Genomic DNA, 14535 nt, shown 5'->3' with positions numbered 1-14535 from the left:
GCTTTCTTTATGATGGCCATTCTGCCTGGTGTGAAGTCGTATCTCATCGTGGTTTTAATCTGCATCTCTCTGATAGCTAGTGATATTGACCATTGTTTCATGTGTCTTTGGATCCTCTGTATGTCCTCCTTGGAGAAGTGTCTGTTCAAGTCCTTTGCTCATTTTTTAATTGGGTTACTTGTCTTCTTAGAGTGGAGTCATGTAAGTTCTTTATATATTTTGGAGATTAAACCCTTGTCTGAGGTATCATTGGCAAATATGTTTTCCCATACAGTTGGTTCTCTTTTTATTTTGATACTGTTTTCTTTAGCTGTGCAAAAGCTTTTTATTTTGATGAGGCCCCATTTGTTTATTCTTTCCTTTATGTCCCTTGCTCTCGGGGACATGTGAGTAAAAAAGTTTCTGCATGAAATATCTGAGATTTTCCTGCCTATGTTCTCTTCTAGGACTTTAATGATGTCACGGTTTATATTTAAGTCTTTTATCCACCTTGAATTTATTTTTGTATAAGGTGTAAGTTGGTGCTCCAGTTTTCATTTTTTTTGCACGTAGCTGTCCAGTTCTCCCAACACCATTTGTTGAAGAGGCTATTGTTATTCCATTTTATGTTGCTGCCCCCTTTGTCAAATATCAATTGACCGTAGAGACTTGGGTTTATTCCTGTGCTCTCGGTTCTGTTCCACTGGTCCATGTGCCTGTTTTTATGCCAGTACCAGGCTGTTTTGATTACAGTGGCCTTGTAATATAGTTTAGTGTCAGGTATTGTCATTCCTCCTACTTTACTCTTCTTTCTCAAAATTGCAGCAGCTATTCGGGGTCATTTATGGTTCCATTTAAATTGTTGAAGTGTTTTTTCCAATCTGTGAAATATGCCATTGGTACTTTAATAGGTATTGCATTGAATGTGGAAATTGCTTTGGGTAGTATGGACATTTTGATGATGTTAATTCTTCCAATCCATGAACACGGTATACATTTCCATTTGTTTGTGTCTTCCTTGATTTCTTTCTACAGTGTTATGTACTTTTCTGAACACAAGTTTTTTTTACCGCTTTCGTTGGGTGAATTCCTAGTTATTTTATTTTTCTTTTTGCTATTTCAAATGGGATTTTTTTCTTGATTTCTTCTTCTGCTGTTTCATTGTTGGTGTACAGAAATGCCTTTGATTTCTGGATATTGACTTTGTATCCTGCTGTTTTGCCAAATTCACTTATTAGGTCAAGCAGTTTTTTTGGTGGAGTCTATGAAATTTTCTATGTACACTATCATGTTATCTGCAAACAGTGACAGTTTTGTTTCCTCCTTTCTGATTTGGATGCCTTTTATTTCTTTTTCTTGTCTAATCGCTGTGACTAAAGCTTACAGTACTATATTGAATAGAAGTGGTGAAAGTGGACAGCCTTGTCTTGTCCCAGATCTTAGTGGAATAGATTTTACTTTTTGCCCATTGAGTATGTTGTTGGCTGTAGGTCTCTTATATATAACCTTTATTATGTTGAGGGATGCTCCCTCTATTACCATTTTGTTGAATGTTTTTATCATAAACGGGTGCTGTACCTTATCAAATGTTTTTTCTATATCTATTGATAGTATCGTGTGATTTTTGTCTTTGCTTTTGTATATGTGATGTATTGCATTTACTGACTTGTGAATAGTGTACCATCCTTGCATCCCTGGGATGAATCCCACTTGGTCATGGTGTATGATCTTTTTAATGTATTGTTGGATGTGGTTTGACAATATTTTGTTGAGGATTTTAGTATCTATATTCATCAGCGATATTGGCCTAAACTTTTCTTTCTTTGTTATGTCTTTATCTGGTTTTGGGATTAGAATGATGCTGGCCTCATAAAAAGAGTTTGGGAGTCTCCCATCTTTTTGGATTTTTTGGAATAGTCTGTGAAGGATAGGGGTTAGCTCTTCCTTAAATGCTTTGTAGAATTCTCCTCTGAAACCATCTGGTCCAGGGCTCTTGTGCATGGAGAGTTTTTTGATTACTGCTTCAATTTCATTTGCTGTTATTGGTCTGTTCAGGCTTTCTGCTTCTCCTTCATTGAGTTTTGGAAGATTATATTTTTGCAGAAATGTGTCCATTTCACCTAGGTTTTCAAATTTCTTGGCATACAGTTCTTCATAGTAATTTCTTACAATCCTTTGTATTTCTGTGGTATCAGTTGTAATCTCTCCTCTTTCATTTCTGGTTGTGTTTATTTGGGTCTTCTTTTTTTTCTTGATGAGTCTGCTTAAAGGCTTGTCAATTTTGTTTATCTTTTCAAAGAACCAGCTCCTGGATTCATTGATCCTTAGAATTGTGCTTTTGGTCTCTAAGCCATTTAATTCTGCTCTGATCTTGGTTATTCCCTTCCTTCTACTTGCTCTGGGCTATCTTTGTTATTGTTTCTCTAGTTCTTGTAGACATAGGGTTAGGTTGTTCCTTTGAAATGTTTCTATCTTTTTTAGGTATTGCTATGAACTTCCTTTTCAGGACTGCCTTAGCTGTGTCCCATATGCTTTGGGTTGTTGTGAGTTCATTTTCATTTGTTTCCAGAAACCTTTTGATTTATTCCCTAATTTCATTCTTGACACATTCATTGTTTAACAGCATGCTATTTAACCTCCATGATTTTAAGTGTTTTGTTTTGTTTTTTCCTTGGGGTTGGTTTCTATTTACAGTCCCTTGTGATCTGAGAAAATGCTTGGTATGGTTTCAATTTTCTTGAAATTCTTGAGACTTGTTTCGTGTCCTATTGTGTGGTCTATCTTTGAAAATGCTCCATGCACATTTGAAAAGAATGTGTATTCACCTTCTTTGGGAAGGAGTGCTCTATATATATCAGTTAAGTCCATTTCATCTAGGGCATTGTTCAATGCCAGAATATCTTTGTTCATATTCTGTTTGGAAGATCTTTCCATTTTTGACAGTGGGGTGTTAAAATCCCCTTCTATAATTGTGTTGCTGTCAGTATCTTTCTTAAAGTCCTCTAAGATTTTCTTTATGTATTTGGGTGCTCCTATTTTAGGAGCATATGTATTTACAATGTTTATGTATTCTTGGTGGACTCTTCCCTTGAGTATTATGAAGTGACCTTCTGGGTCTCTCTTTATGACCCTTTTTTGGAAGTCTATTTTGTTTGATATCAGTATTGCTACCCTGGCTTTTTTTTTCCCTGTCCATTTGCTTGGAAAATTTGTTTCCAGCCCTTCACTTTCAGCCTCTACAGGTCTTTTATCCTGAGGTGGGTCTCTTGTAGGCAGTATATATGTGGGTCATGCTTTCTTATCCATTCAGCTATTCTATGTCTTTTGATTGGAGCATTCACTCTATTTACATTTAAGGTTATTATTGATAGGTACTTATTCATGGCCATTTATGTACCTGTGTTCCCCTTTCTCTCTCTCTCTCTCTCTCTCGCTCTCGCTCTCTCTCTCTTTCCCTACCTTTCCTTAAAGTAGTCCCTTTAGCATCTCTTGCAGAGCTGGTTTGGTGGAGGTGTATTCTCTTAGACTTATTTTTTTTGTCTGGGAGGCTTCATATTTGATCTTCTATCTTGATTGAGAGCCTTGCTGGTTAAAGTAGCCTTGGTTGCAGGCCTGTGGTTCTCAATCATTTGGAATATTTCTTCACATTCTCTTCTGGCTTGGAGTGCTTCCATTGAGAAGTCAGATGTTAACCTTATTGGGGCTCCCTTGTATGTTACTTCCTGTTTCTCCCTTGCTGCCTTTAACATTCTCTCTTTTTCTTGGAATTTTGCCATTTTCATTATGATGCATCTTGAGGTGGGCCTCTTTGGGTTCCTCTTGATTGGAACTCTCTGTGTTTCCTGGATTTGTTTACCTTCCTCTCTCATCAAATTAGGGAAGTTTCCCATCATTACTTTTCCAAATAGGTTTTCTATTCCTTGTTCTTCTTCTCCTTTCAGTATCCCTATTATATGGGTATTATTACATTTCATATGGTCTTGCATTTCTCTTAATCCCTCTTCATTCTTTCTGAGCCTCTTTTCCTTTTCTTGCTCTTTCTGGGTGTTTTCTTCTACTTTGTTCTCCAATTTGCTGATCCAATCTTCTGCTTCATCAATCCTGCTTTTCATTTCTTGTACTGTGTTCTTCACTTCAGAAATTGTATTCTTTATTTCTTCTTGGCCCTTGTTTTGATCATTTATATTTCCTTTTTCATGTTAATGTAGTTTGCAGTGAGTTCATTGTAGCTTCCCTGTAGTTTCTGGTAGCTCATTGTGAGCTCATTGAGCTTCCTGATAATCATTTCTTTGAACTCAATATCTGATAGTTGAGTTGCTTCTATTTCTTTTAGCATTCTTTCTGAGGCTTACTCCTTTCCCTTTATTTGGGGATTGTTTCTTTGTCTTCTCATTGTTTGTGAGACTCTTCTTGTTAGCCTCTATTTTTTAAATCGATCTGTTTTGGTTCCCTGGGTTTATGATGTGAACTTCTGTCATAGAATACCTGTGAGATTCAGTGGCACACTCTTCTTTGGGTATCCTGGTGTTCAGAGCTTCCCCATACTCTTTTTTTTTGATCAGTTGGAGGAGTAAGGCAAAATGGTTTAAGACCGCAAGACAGTATTCTATGATATTTACAGTAGCAACCACTAGAGAAAATAGGAGGTCCTTTGGCTATGTATAGTGTTAACTGTGATCTTCCACCCCACTAGCCATGTTTTAGAAAGGATTGAAAGAAGATAAGACTCTTATTGGGGAGGAAAGGATTGTGAGTTGGATCTAGAAAGCAGTGAGGCTGTTGGAAGTCAGATTCTTAGGTAGGGTGAGAGTAAAGAAGAGTAAATAGGTGTAGTGTATGAGAGAATAGAGTTAACCATTACAGTAATAGAGTTCAGTGAACTGCAAAGTGGGCTGAGTTCTAGGAGGGGTGTTGTGTAGTGTTTACAATTGTATGGGATAGGTCTTATTTACAGTAATATTAGAGCAACAATCATATGGCAGAATCTATGCGATCTAGATAACAAGAATAGGGAGCATAGAACCTTGAGTAGTGTACTAATGGAACACAAATGAAGGACAGTAAATTAGCAATACACTATGAATGAGATAACAGGGGAAACCTATCAAACAACACAGTATAACCAGTCAAGCAAAAAAAGACTGCAGAAAGAAGAGGAATACAAAAACACTATCAAAATAAAAAATGTAAGAATAATGAAAAAAAGATAATTACAAATTTGTAGTAACTTGCAGGTTCAAAAAAAAAAGGAAAAAGCAGGGGATGGAATGAAGAAGAGATAAATTTGGAAAGGAAGGAATAACACTAGGATGAAAGGAAGAGAAACAAAAGGAATTGAGAGGTATAAAAATAATAAGAATTAAAAAAATAAAAGTTACTTAAAAAAGATAAAATAAAAAAATCAAACAATGACAACAACAAGAACAACAAAACCTCTTGTTGGTTTCTAACTGGCCAAACCAGTTTTTCTGGTCTTGCTGGCTTCAGCAGGCTGAGGGGTGATTGGAATCGTTCCTCCCTTCCCAGTCAGAACTTAGTCAGCCTCTAATGTACTGTCCCCAGGGCTAGCCCTGAGCTCTCCCAAGAGCCAGCCTGGTGCCTATCTGCAGGGCTCTGGGTGTGGGTCTGGGCACTCCCAAGCACGCTCTTTGAAGCTCACCGCCATGGGCTCCCTGGCTCTGGGATCCAGTGGAGTGCCCGCATCTATTCCGGGTTCACAATGTGTGCTCCGAGGATCCCAAGAGGGCACACACTCCCCCAGAGTTCACCACCATGGGCTCCAGGATCCTGCTAGCACCCATGCCTTTTCTGTGTTCAGTGCTGTGGGGTCTGGGTCTTCCACAAAACCACATTCTCTCCATGTTGGGGGTGTGGGCACACGGCCAGGCAGCCCTTGGTTGCACAGGCTGGGGCACACATTTTTCCCAGGGCTATGCATGGGTCCTTGCAGCCCCTGTGTGATACTCTCTCAGTCCTCACTCCTCACTGTGTGCCTTCAAGCAACGAGGCCTCCCCTGGTGCTGCTCAATCCTTGTTTGGCCAGGGAGGGAGTAGTTGACTCGGCTCTTTCCTGAGTGCCCTGACACAGACACAGGAGCACTGGGCCTGGGGGCTGCAACCTCCCTGGACCCCGTGCTGATCCCTGGCCTCTTATTATCCTGAAGCAGTCTCCTTACCATCTGGTTTTTCAATGTCCGCTATAATTTTTGATGTCCTATTTTCATAAATGTTGTGATATTGCTGGCCCCTTGATCTTTTCCTTTGTAGATCAGTTAGTTTCTCTCCCATGCATAGGAGGAAGTAAAATCTGCTCCCTCCTACAATGCTGCCATCTTCCTCTCTCTCTCTCTCTCTTTTTTTTTTTTTTTTTACCTTGACAGAGCCTGGGAGCACCTCCTATCTCAGGGGGTTCTGTCCTGCTGTCTACTCCCTGCCAGGCATCACCCATGGGCAAGTCTGGTGATGAGAAGGAATCTTCCCAGGGATAACTCAGAGGTTTTCCCAACAGCCATCAGCACAAGAACAGGTCCTACAAACAGACTTGGAGAGGGGTGGTCTACCTGAAACTTCTCTTGAGAACCAGGCAGAACACAGGCACCTGACCTTTCACCACAGTCCATTCTTCCTGGGACACACAGGACACCTCCCACTTCACACCAAAAAACTGCTTGTCCTACTGAAAATTCTGGTTTTAAGATTTTATCCCTGGAAGCAAAGGTCAGTCTGCTGACAACCTGAGACAGAAGAATGGTCCCCTCTGCAATTATCACCCAGCTTGACCACTTCTCATTCCAACAGTTATTTCTGTTACCTTCATGGGGGAGAAGTAAAACTAGAGAGCTTTTGAGAACATGGGAAAGACTTGGTGCACAGCTGGGTTTCTGTGTCACAAGCAAATGATCCTCTTATTGATGGTATCTAGGGCTTTCTGTGTAGTGCTGACAGACCCAAGCTAAAGACACAGCAGAGGCCAATGCTGGCATTATTGTGTCATCCTCTCAAGACACCTGTGTTCTCATTAGCCTTGCTATTGCAAGTGAGCTCCACAAGCCAATATTAAGATCAACCTCCCTCCAGACTCTGTCAGATACAGAGTCTCTGGCCCACTGCACCCAGTTAGAATCTGCACTTTATGAGGATCTGGAGACTCCCCCTGTGCACAGGAGACCAGGAGAGGTGGTTCTTCTTTCATATCTAGGAATCTTATTCTGAATGTGCACCCACATTAGCTGTAGAGCTGCTAAAGCTGTATATTTAAGGTGTCACCTGGGCATTGCAATGTTACAATGTTTCACAGGTGATTTGATGCAGAGCAGGAGTGACTTCCTTATGACATGTTTCTGTGACTTAGTTCAAGAACTACTCCTCTGAAGGGAAGAATGAAATGTGTGTGTGAGAGAGAGAAGGCTGTGTGAGAGACTCCTGGACACCTGACAGGAAGCTGTGGAGAAACCCCTGACCCCAGAAAGCCCAGGCTTGTGCTTTTCCAAATATAACATAAAAGTGTGTGTGTGTATGTGTGTGTGTGTGTGTGTGTTTAAGCATGTGTGTATGTGTTTGCATGTGTGTTTATGTGGTGTTGGAAGACCTCAGGAGTTCCCAAGGGAACCAAATTATAACAGGGCAATACTGGTTAGAGGGAGAAAGGGTGGCACAAACTAGAGCAGGGAGCAGGATTGTCATGTGCATACTCCCTGCCCCCAGCTCACATGACAAGAATCGTGATCTTGCCCCAGAATAAAGGTCAGCCCACAGGTAGGACACACAGCAGACTGCACCATTCTGGACAGAAGTGCCTGTGAGCCTTACAGTACCTCAAGCTTCTCTCAAAAAGGCAGCCGCTGAGCAGACAACATATATCATGGGGTCCCCTTCAGTCCCTACCCACAAAGGACTGGTCCACTGGCAAGGCCTCCTGCTGGTTGGTGAGTAGGAGACAATTCCTTGGGGTAGACTAAGAAACTAACAGAGAGACTGACTGGGATCTGCTTGAAAGGCCAATGCTCTGAGAAATGAGTGAAGGCTTCTGATTGGACCTGAGGGTAAAGGACAAAAGGGAAGAGTAGATTGGGGAAGGGGGCTCAGCAAGAGGAAAAACTGATAATCTAAAAGTGGAGGGAAGCAGGAAAACATGGACTGCTTTTTATTTCCAGTTATTCATCACTGAATATAGAGTTATGAAAACTAGTAACAATAATAATGATTTATGCCAGGAATCACAAGAAAAATTAAACCAGGGGCACTAGGTGTTTTCTTTACCACAAACCACAGAAATGGGCAAATAAACTCCAGGAGTTACAGCACTCATCCATTCATCCCCAACAATTTTCAAGCTGTTGCAGACACGGAAGGTACTAGATCAGACAAGCCCTGCCCTCAGAAAGCCCATGTTCTATGGAGGAGAGAGGGATAAGGAAATGTCTAGATGTGAGGTCTGGTATCCACAACAGCCATGAAAAAAACAGAAGGACAGGTCAGAAAGTGAGGGCAGAGAATCTTTAGAGAAAGTAGTCAGCAAAAATGTCTTTCAAAAACTGCCCCTGAGTTTCAGAAGGGGTCTAAGCATAGTGAGATGGTGACCAAAACAAACACATGGAGAAAAGAATTTGAAACAGAAAAAATAACAGCTTCAGAGGTGCTGAAGTAATGGGGTTCATGCTGTTGACCTTGACCATGGGAGACTCACACTCACCTGCAGACCAAGGCTGAGAGATAAAGAGACTCACTCAGGATTCAGGGCCTCATCTCTCTGTCCCAATACATAGATGCAAATATTAATCCATTTTTTCTTATTTCCTAGTTTCACTCATAACCTTCTGGATCCTGCCCACCACAGCTGAAATCAGTATTGAGTCAACCTATGCTGCCGAAGGGATAGATGCAGTTCTGCATATCCACAATAAGACTCCTGAGGTTGTAGGCATCGTGTGGTACAAGGGGGAAGGCGAGGACCAAAATAATGTAATCTCATTTTTTATTAAGACATCAAGTTTTCATTTAAGTGGTCCTGAAAACAATGGACGACAGATATTAAAGGATGATGGATCTTTGCTATTGAAGAAGGTCACCATGGAGGATGCAGGAACATACACCGTAGTGGCCCACTTTCCAAATTCAGAAAGAGAAATAGGGTTTGGGCAACTTGATGTATATGGTGAGTGATTTCTTTCTGATGACTGGGGATTGGGTCAAGTGATGCCTACTTCACACACAGGACTGACAGTCCTGGACATTACCTCCATTCCACTCTGCATTTTGTTTCAGGTTCGGTGTTGACATTTAATGCAGGATACACAGATTATAGACAAACTTCTGAAGATCTCAGTTCCCTTTCCAAATTGCAACCCTGCAGATAGTCACTGCAGATAGAAGGGTCAGTCTGATGAGAGTAACTCAGCAGAGGGAGACCACTCTCAGTTCAGCCCCCTTAAGCATGTTCCTGTGAACTTGACCTGAGGCTGACCCTGCTATACTAGGTCAGAGCATGGTCTGAGAGGCTTCCTGATATTCATACAGAGCTCAGTTCAGAATTCCCTCCCCAGAACCCTGTGCCAAGGCTCTTGATGCCAGGGATGCAAGGCAGCCTCCACCAGGTTGGGTTTGGCATCCTCAAAAGTGCTGAGTCTGTGATGGGTTAATGGGACTGAGTCATAAGGCTTCTGAGCCTGTCACCAGTGTTGGCTCAGGCCCAAGATTCACATCTTGGCAGAAATGGAGTTTGGCATCACCTGAGTCTGTGTGTGGAAAACACAGTTAGATAATGTTTGTGGATATAGCTGACTGTCCTGGGGGACTTAGGAAAGTTCCAAAAAAGTTCAGCATGTCCAGAAAGAAACTGAGGAAAAAAAGATGCTCCTGAAAGGTCCTCATTCACAAAGGATCAGCCCAGACCAGTAATAGATGTGGAAGTCGATCAATAAGAGATGCTTTGTTTTAGCAGGTCTTCTATTTCAGGATTTAAGTCAGATATTGACAATATTTTACAGTTAATATACTGGCAGCCTTCTTCCAGTAGAGAACAAGCTGAGAACAAGCTGAGGTACAGGAAAATGCAGTCACTACAGCAGGGTTGCACAGAATATGAGCAGCTCATCAGAGTCACTCTTGGGCTATCTGTAGCCATAGACTTAATTTCTCTACCTTGGGGACCATAAAAGAGGGTCTTTGGATTCTAGATGAAAAAACAAAACAAAACAAAACAAAAAAAACTCCTTCAGAGGCTTTGTATTAAGTGTCTTCAGCTCATAAGAATGTGATTTGGTCTGTGAGGGAAAAAATGGAGAAACAATCTATTTTTACTCTAGAGGAAAACTACTCGGAGTAACAATCAGAATCACTGTATACATTACCCAGGCATCCTCCTCAGGTCGCCTAGTCACACCTTCCTGCACTGGATTTGGCATCAATTATTTGTTTCGTGTTTTGGTGCAAACTCTCACGGCAGATGTAAAGCAAATGACTTTGTCTTCTCACTCCCCACTCTACCCCTGAAACTAGCTCAGGGACCAATAAGTAACAAACACTCAGTTTTTGTTGCTGAATTAGGAAGAAATAAATGGGGAAGGAGTGCGTGAAATAAATAAATGATTCAAAATCACTTCGGAGCCTGGAACCTGGATACAGAGTCCTTTAAAATCCGGCCATGAGGGACAGCCTTTCTGTGCCCTGAGAAACAAAAATCATCATCTCAGATACTTTCCTTTTTTATTCCCTAAGAAAATAGTCTTTCTTTCAATTAGTTTTAGGCCCTAGGCTATTAATCATCATTTCACACACAGAATAATTTTTAATTTTTCCACATTTTTATCTCATGGCCACCTTACACAAACTGCAATAAGCACCAGAATTTCAGGAAGTCAGTGCTCCCATTTGTTGTAAGTCACTCATTTTCCTTTTTCACAAGTCCTCACTGGCTGTTAGGTGAGAGAGAAAAACTTTTATGGTCATGGACAGAGCACTTGTGTCTGCTGACATTATCAGCTTCTGCCTGTCATTTTTTTTGTTTGCTAAATCATTTATTGGACCCTGCTCATCATTCATTGCCTCACTGGATCATTTCAGTCACACTACCTGGAAAGACCTGACCCACATCTTGGTCCAGAGGCCTGAGTTGTCAACTTACCACCTGCTTGCTTCTGGGATGTATCTGTTGTTTCACACACACCCCAGTCTCTCGGACATCCTGGGAAATGGTGACCCACAGACATAAACTTCAGCTGGGTGGCAGAAGTCTGTGCAGCAGCAAGGAAAGACTTCTGGTCTACCAGGAAGTCAGGTGGTCTGAGGAGTATTGTGTTAGCTCTGGGCTGTTAAGTATGGCCTTTATTATATGAATAGTTTCCTTCTATTCCTACAGCCAATATCCCTTGGTGAAACCTTAACTACTTCCCTCTAGAGATTAATTGTACCATGATATTGTCTCAGTAGGCAAGGAAAAAAAGTCTTGTTCAGTGTAAGAAGCCTTTTAGATAGAAATCCTCATGGTGTAAACCATGAAAAGTGCATTGGGCCATCCTTTCTGCCTAATAATTTTTTAACAAAAGCTGAATGCTTTTCTACTTGCTATAAACTTCCCTTGGTCCCACAGATGGACAAAGGTGGTAAACTTGCCCTCACCAAAGTATATAAATCTTCTCATAAGGAATGAATCCTGAAGTTTGGTGAAGTCAAAAAATATTCTAGGAAAAGATCAATAAAACTCATGAGAGAAAAATTGTACCTGATGATGAGGTTATGAACCATATGCACTGGGAAGGGGTTTTATGTGCTGCTGCTACTACAGAGAAGAGTGGGGGAACAGGTATAGAATCCCCCTGAGGTTATATGGGCTCGGAGAGGAGGTGCAACTTTCACTTTACATACTGTCACCTGAACTTAGACAACGTTCTTTCTGCAAATGTCAGGACCACACACTGGTGACCTTTATATAGCTCACTGTGGACTCTGAGTGGTGGAGATCTCTGAGGAAGGAGCATGGCTCCATGTCTCAAACACATTCTCAAAGATTCACATTCTCTGTTTCTCTACAGAGCATCTGAGAGTGCCCGTGCTCATAGCCAGCAGCTATGGAGTCATAGAGAATGAAGAGGATGTGGTCTTGACCTGCTACACAAATGGACTCTCTGTCCAGTGGCTGTTCAATGGCATGAATCTGCAGTTCACAAACAGAATGAAGCTATCTTGGAACAGCAGAAGACTCACCATAGACCCAGTCAAGAGGGAAGATGCTGGGGTTTACAAGTGTAAAATATCAAACCCCATGATGTGGGTTGAAAGTCGGCCCCTTGAACTGCATGTGTTATATTAGTGACCCTCCTTCCTTCCTCTGTGTTATTGAACTCTAAATCAAGTTTCTTTGCATTATTATATTTGTTTACAGGTGAATAGTTCTTAAAAGATATACATTAAGTCAATAAACACTCAAAAATGTGAGCTGACATTGTCATTATTGTTGACTTAAGGTCACATTTCAAACCAACACCTGCCTTGATTTGGTCTCTTTGTAGCATGTCCACAGTGAAGTTAATACTGTGTCCCTCAGAGAATGAGCAGTGGTTGTATGACAGCCAAAGGGAGCAGGTGATGAGCTCACAGAATCTGAGCTCTGTCACTTCTCCACGCAAACATGGGGTGCACCTGGTCACTGCTCTAGACAATGGGAATGGGCAAGAGGATGCCTGTGTGGGTAGCAACACTGATCTTAAGTTTCTCTGAAATATCTCTCAAAAGATTTCTAAAGTCTCCAGTATTGTTATTTATATGTCAATAAAACTAGTTTAGTACATTTCTGTTCTTTCTATTAATAAGATGTAATTGGAAACTTTGGTAATAAAGCTGGGACTTTAGTCCAAATGTCTTAGTTCAGAACAATGCCCATGAAATTACAAATGAACCCATAGTTTATGAAGCTAAGTTTGATCTCTTGGAATGTTGTTACCTCTTGGAGAACAGTATATCACTCAAAGCTAGAGAGACTATAGGTGAAGTGAAGGTGAAGCTCCTTAACCTCAAGTGACAAATCTCCTACCATGTGTTCTGTAGAAAAATCTTCCTCAGGTCAAACCAAGAGGTGAAATCAGTTCCTTTGCTCTTAGGTAACTAATGAGGTCAAGTCTTGCAAGTCCAGCCATGTTGTAGGATCAAGTACACATTTCTTCCTTAGGGATTATGTTTGAAGAGAGGAAGTTTTACTGTAGATTAAAATATAGTGTCTAAATGGAAATCTCCAAAAGCACAGTCTTCTGGGAGATCAGATTCTGGCTCTGTTCAGGGACTCTCAGTTATTTTGCACTTGTTTATAAATTACAATAACTGATGGAGATGAAAACTGGGTCTTGGCTGAAAGAGATGTAGTTGTGTTTCCCTCTACTGTGCAGAAAGCAGTTTTTTAATGAATCAGAGGCCTTCATGTTCCTCAGAGTCAATGACCTTTACACAGGTTCTCCCCGATTGCAGGCCTCTGACCTCCACACTTCTAGAGCATTTCCTTCAGAAATAGAATTGCAAATTTGTGATTGCTAATTCTTTTATTGCCCATTTGGAATGCACATGACTCTCCTTTAAATGTTCTTGCCAGTGTAATGATTCAGAGTGTATCTATCTCAAGGGAATATGCCAGTAACTTTAAATTTAATCCTCCTGGTATCTGTGTCTCATCTCTCTGGGAGGGTAGAAGATTAACTTGTGTGAGGACCTCTTAAAGCACGAGGTAAAAAGACATACTGGGAAGATTTCATGAAATGCTTTACTTTATATTTAGTTTTTGGTAAGGCCAAATAGCAAAAAGAGGAGTCTTTGATTCTTTATCTTTTTCTTAAAATCTTTTCAGCCATCTCTTTCAAGGGTGTTGCTTTCTGGCTCCCTGTACTAATGCATGGTCTTTAGTAAAGTCTGTCTTCCCTTTTTAAATATGTTTCATGCATCTTTCACTCTGCCATAACTTAATTTTAATTAGCAGATCTTTTCACGTTGTTCAGAGTTCCCATCCTTAACTGGCTTTCAAATCTCCTAATTAAAAAAAAAAAAGTGGCTGCAATTTTTTAAGTAACTGTTTTCAGTTGCCCTGCCTGCCTTCTGAATTGGTGTCCACAGCCAAAGGTGACCTGACTGCCCAGATTTCTCTCAGGATGAGTTTGCCTTGAAGTGGCCTTTGTCTTAGAATGTGATAGAAAGGGCATGTGTGAACCTCTGTACCTCTGCAGGGGCCTACCCATCAACAATGTTTGCATTGTACATACATTTTCACTCACCTTCATGAAAAAGATTACGGAGGTTTGAAAACTATTCTCACATTAACCCAAAAATGTCTACTATACATGCAGTTCCCTGTGACATCAGCCACTGCAGCCCTGCAGTGGGGTACCCTATTTTGTGCCTCCTTTGACTTGGAACTCAGGCACAAAAGACACTGATTCCTCAGACCTGAGGAATCAGTGTCTTTTTCTATGATTTCTCTGTTATGTTTACAATGTCCACACCTCTACCTTTAGTGTCTACAAACAGACTTGGAAAATGGGAAATAAATCTATTTTATGGTCTATTTTTAAATCCTACTTG

The 14535-nt window shown here is 40.9% G+C and overlaps 1 protein-coding gene across 1 annotated transcript; it reads left to right on the top strand.

Annotated features, from left to right (window-relative positions):
* The first annotated feature begins 8884 nt into the window (after positions 1-8884).
* Positions 8885-12346, top strand: LOC118497525 (carcinoembryonic antigen-related cell adhesion molecule 21-like). The gene is made up of 2 exons (XM_036012175.1): positions 8885-9133; positions 12009-12346. The coding sequence occupies exons 1-2, from the start codon at positions 9049-9051 to the stop codon at positions 12284-12286; spliced, it is 363 nt and encodes a 120-aa protein (XP_035868068.1). The 5' UTR covers positions 8885-9048; the 3' UTR covers positions 12287-12346.
* The last annotated feature ends 2189 nt before the right edge of the window (positions 12347-14535 follow it).

Source organism: Phyllostomus discolor, chromosome 12 (assembly GCF_004126475.2).
Source record: "Phyllostomus discolor isolate MPI-MPIP mPhyDis1 chromosome 12, mPhyDis1.pri.v3, whole genome shotgun sequence".
NCBI lineage: Eukaryota > Metazoa > Chordata > Mammalia > Chiroptera > Phyllostomidae > Phyllostomus > Phyllostomus discolor.
The sequence above is the reverse complement of the archived record's forward strand: the minus strand, read 5'-3'. Positions and strand labels throughout refer to the sequence as shown.

Bases quoted from the DNA above. Each gene is read 5' to 3' on its own strand.
- LOC118497525 (XM_036012175.1), top strand. From the start codon at position 9,049: ATGGAGGATGCAGGAACATACACCGTAGTGGCCCACTTTCCAAATTCA. The intron at 9,134-12,008 runs GTGAGTGATTTC...GTTTCTCTACAG, and splicing joins TGGGCAACTTGATGTATATG to AGCATCTGAGAGTGCCCGTG.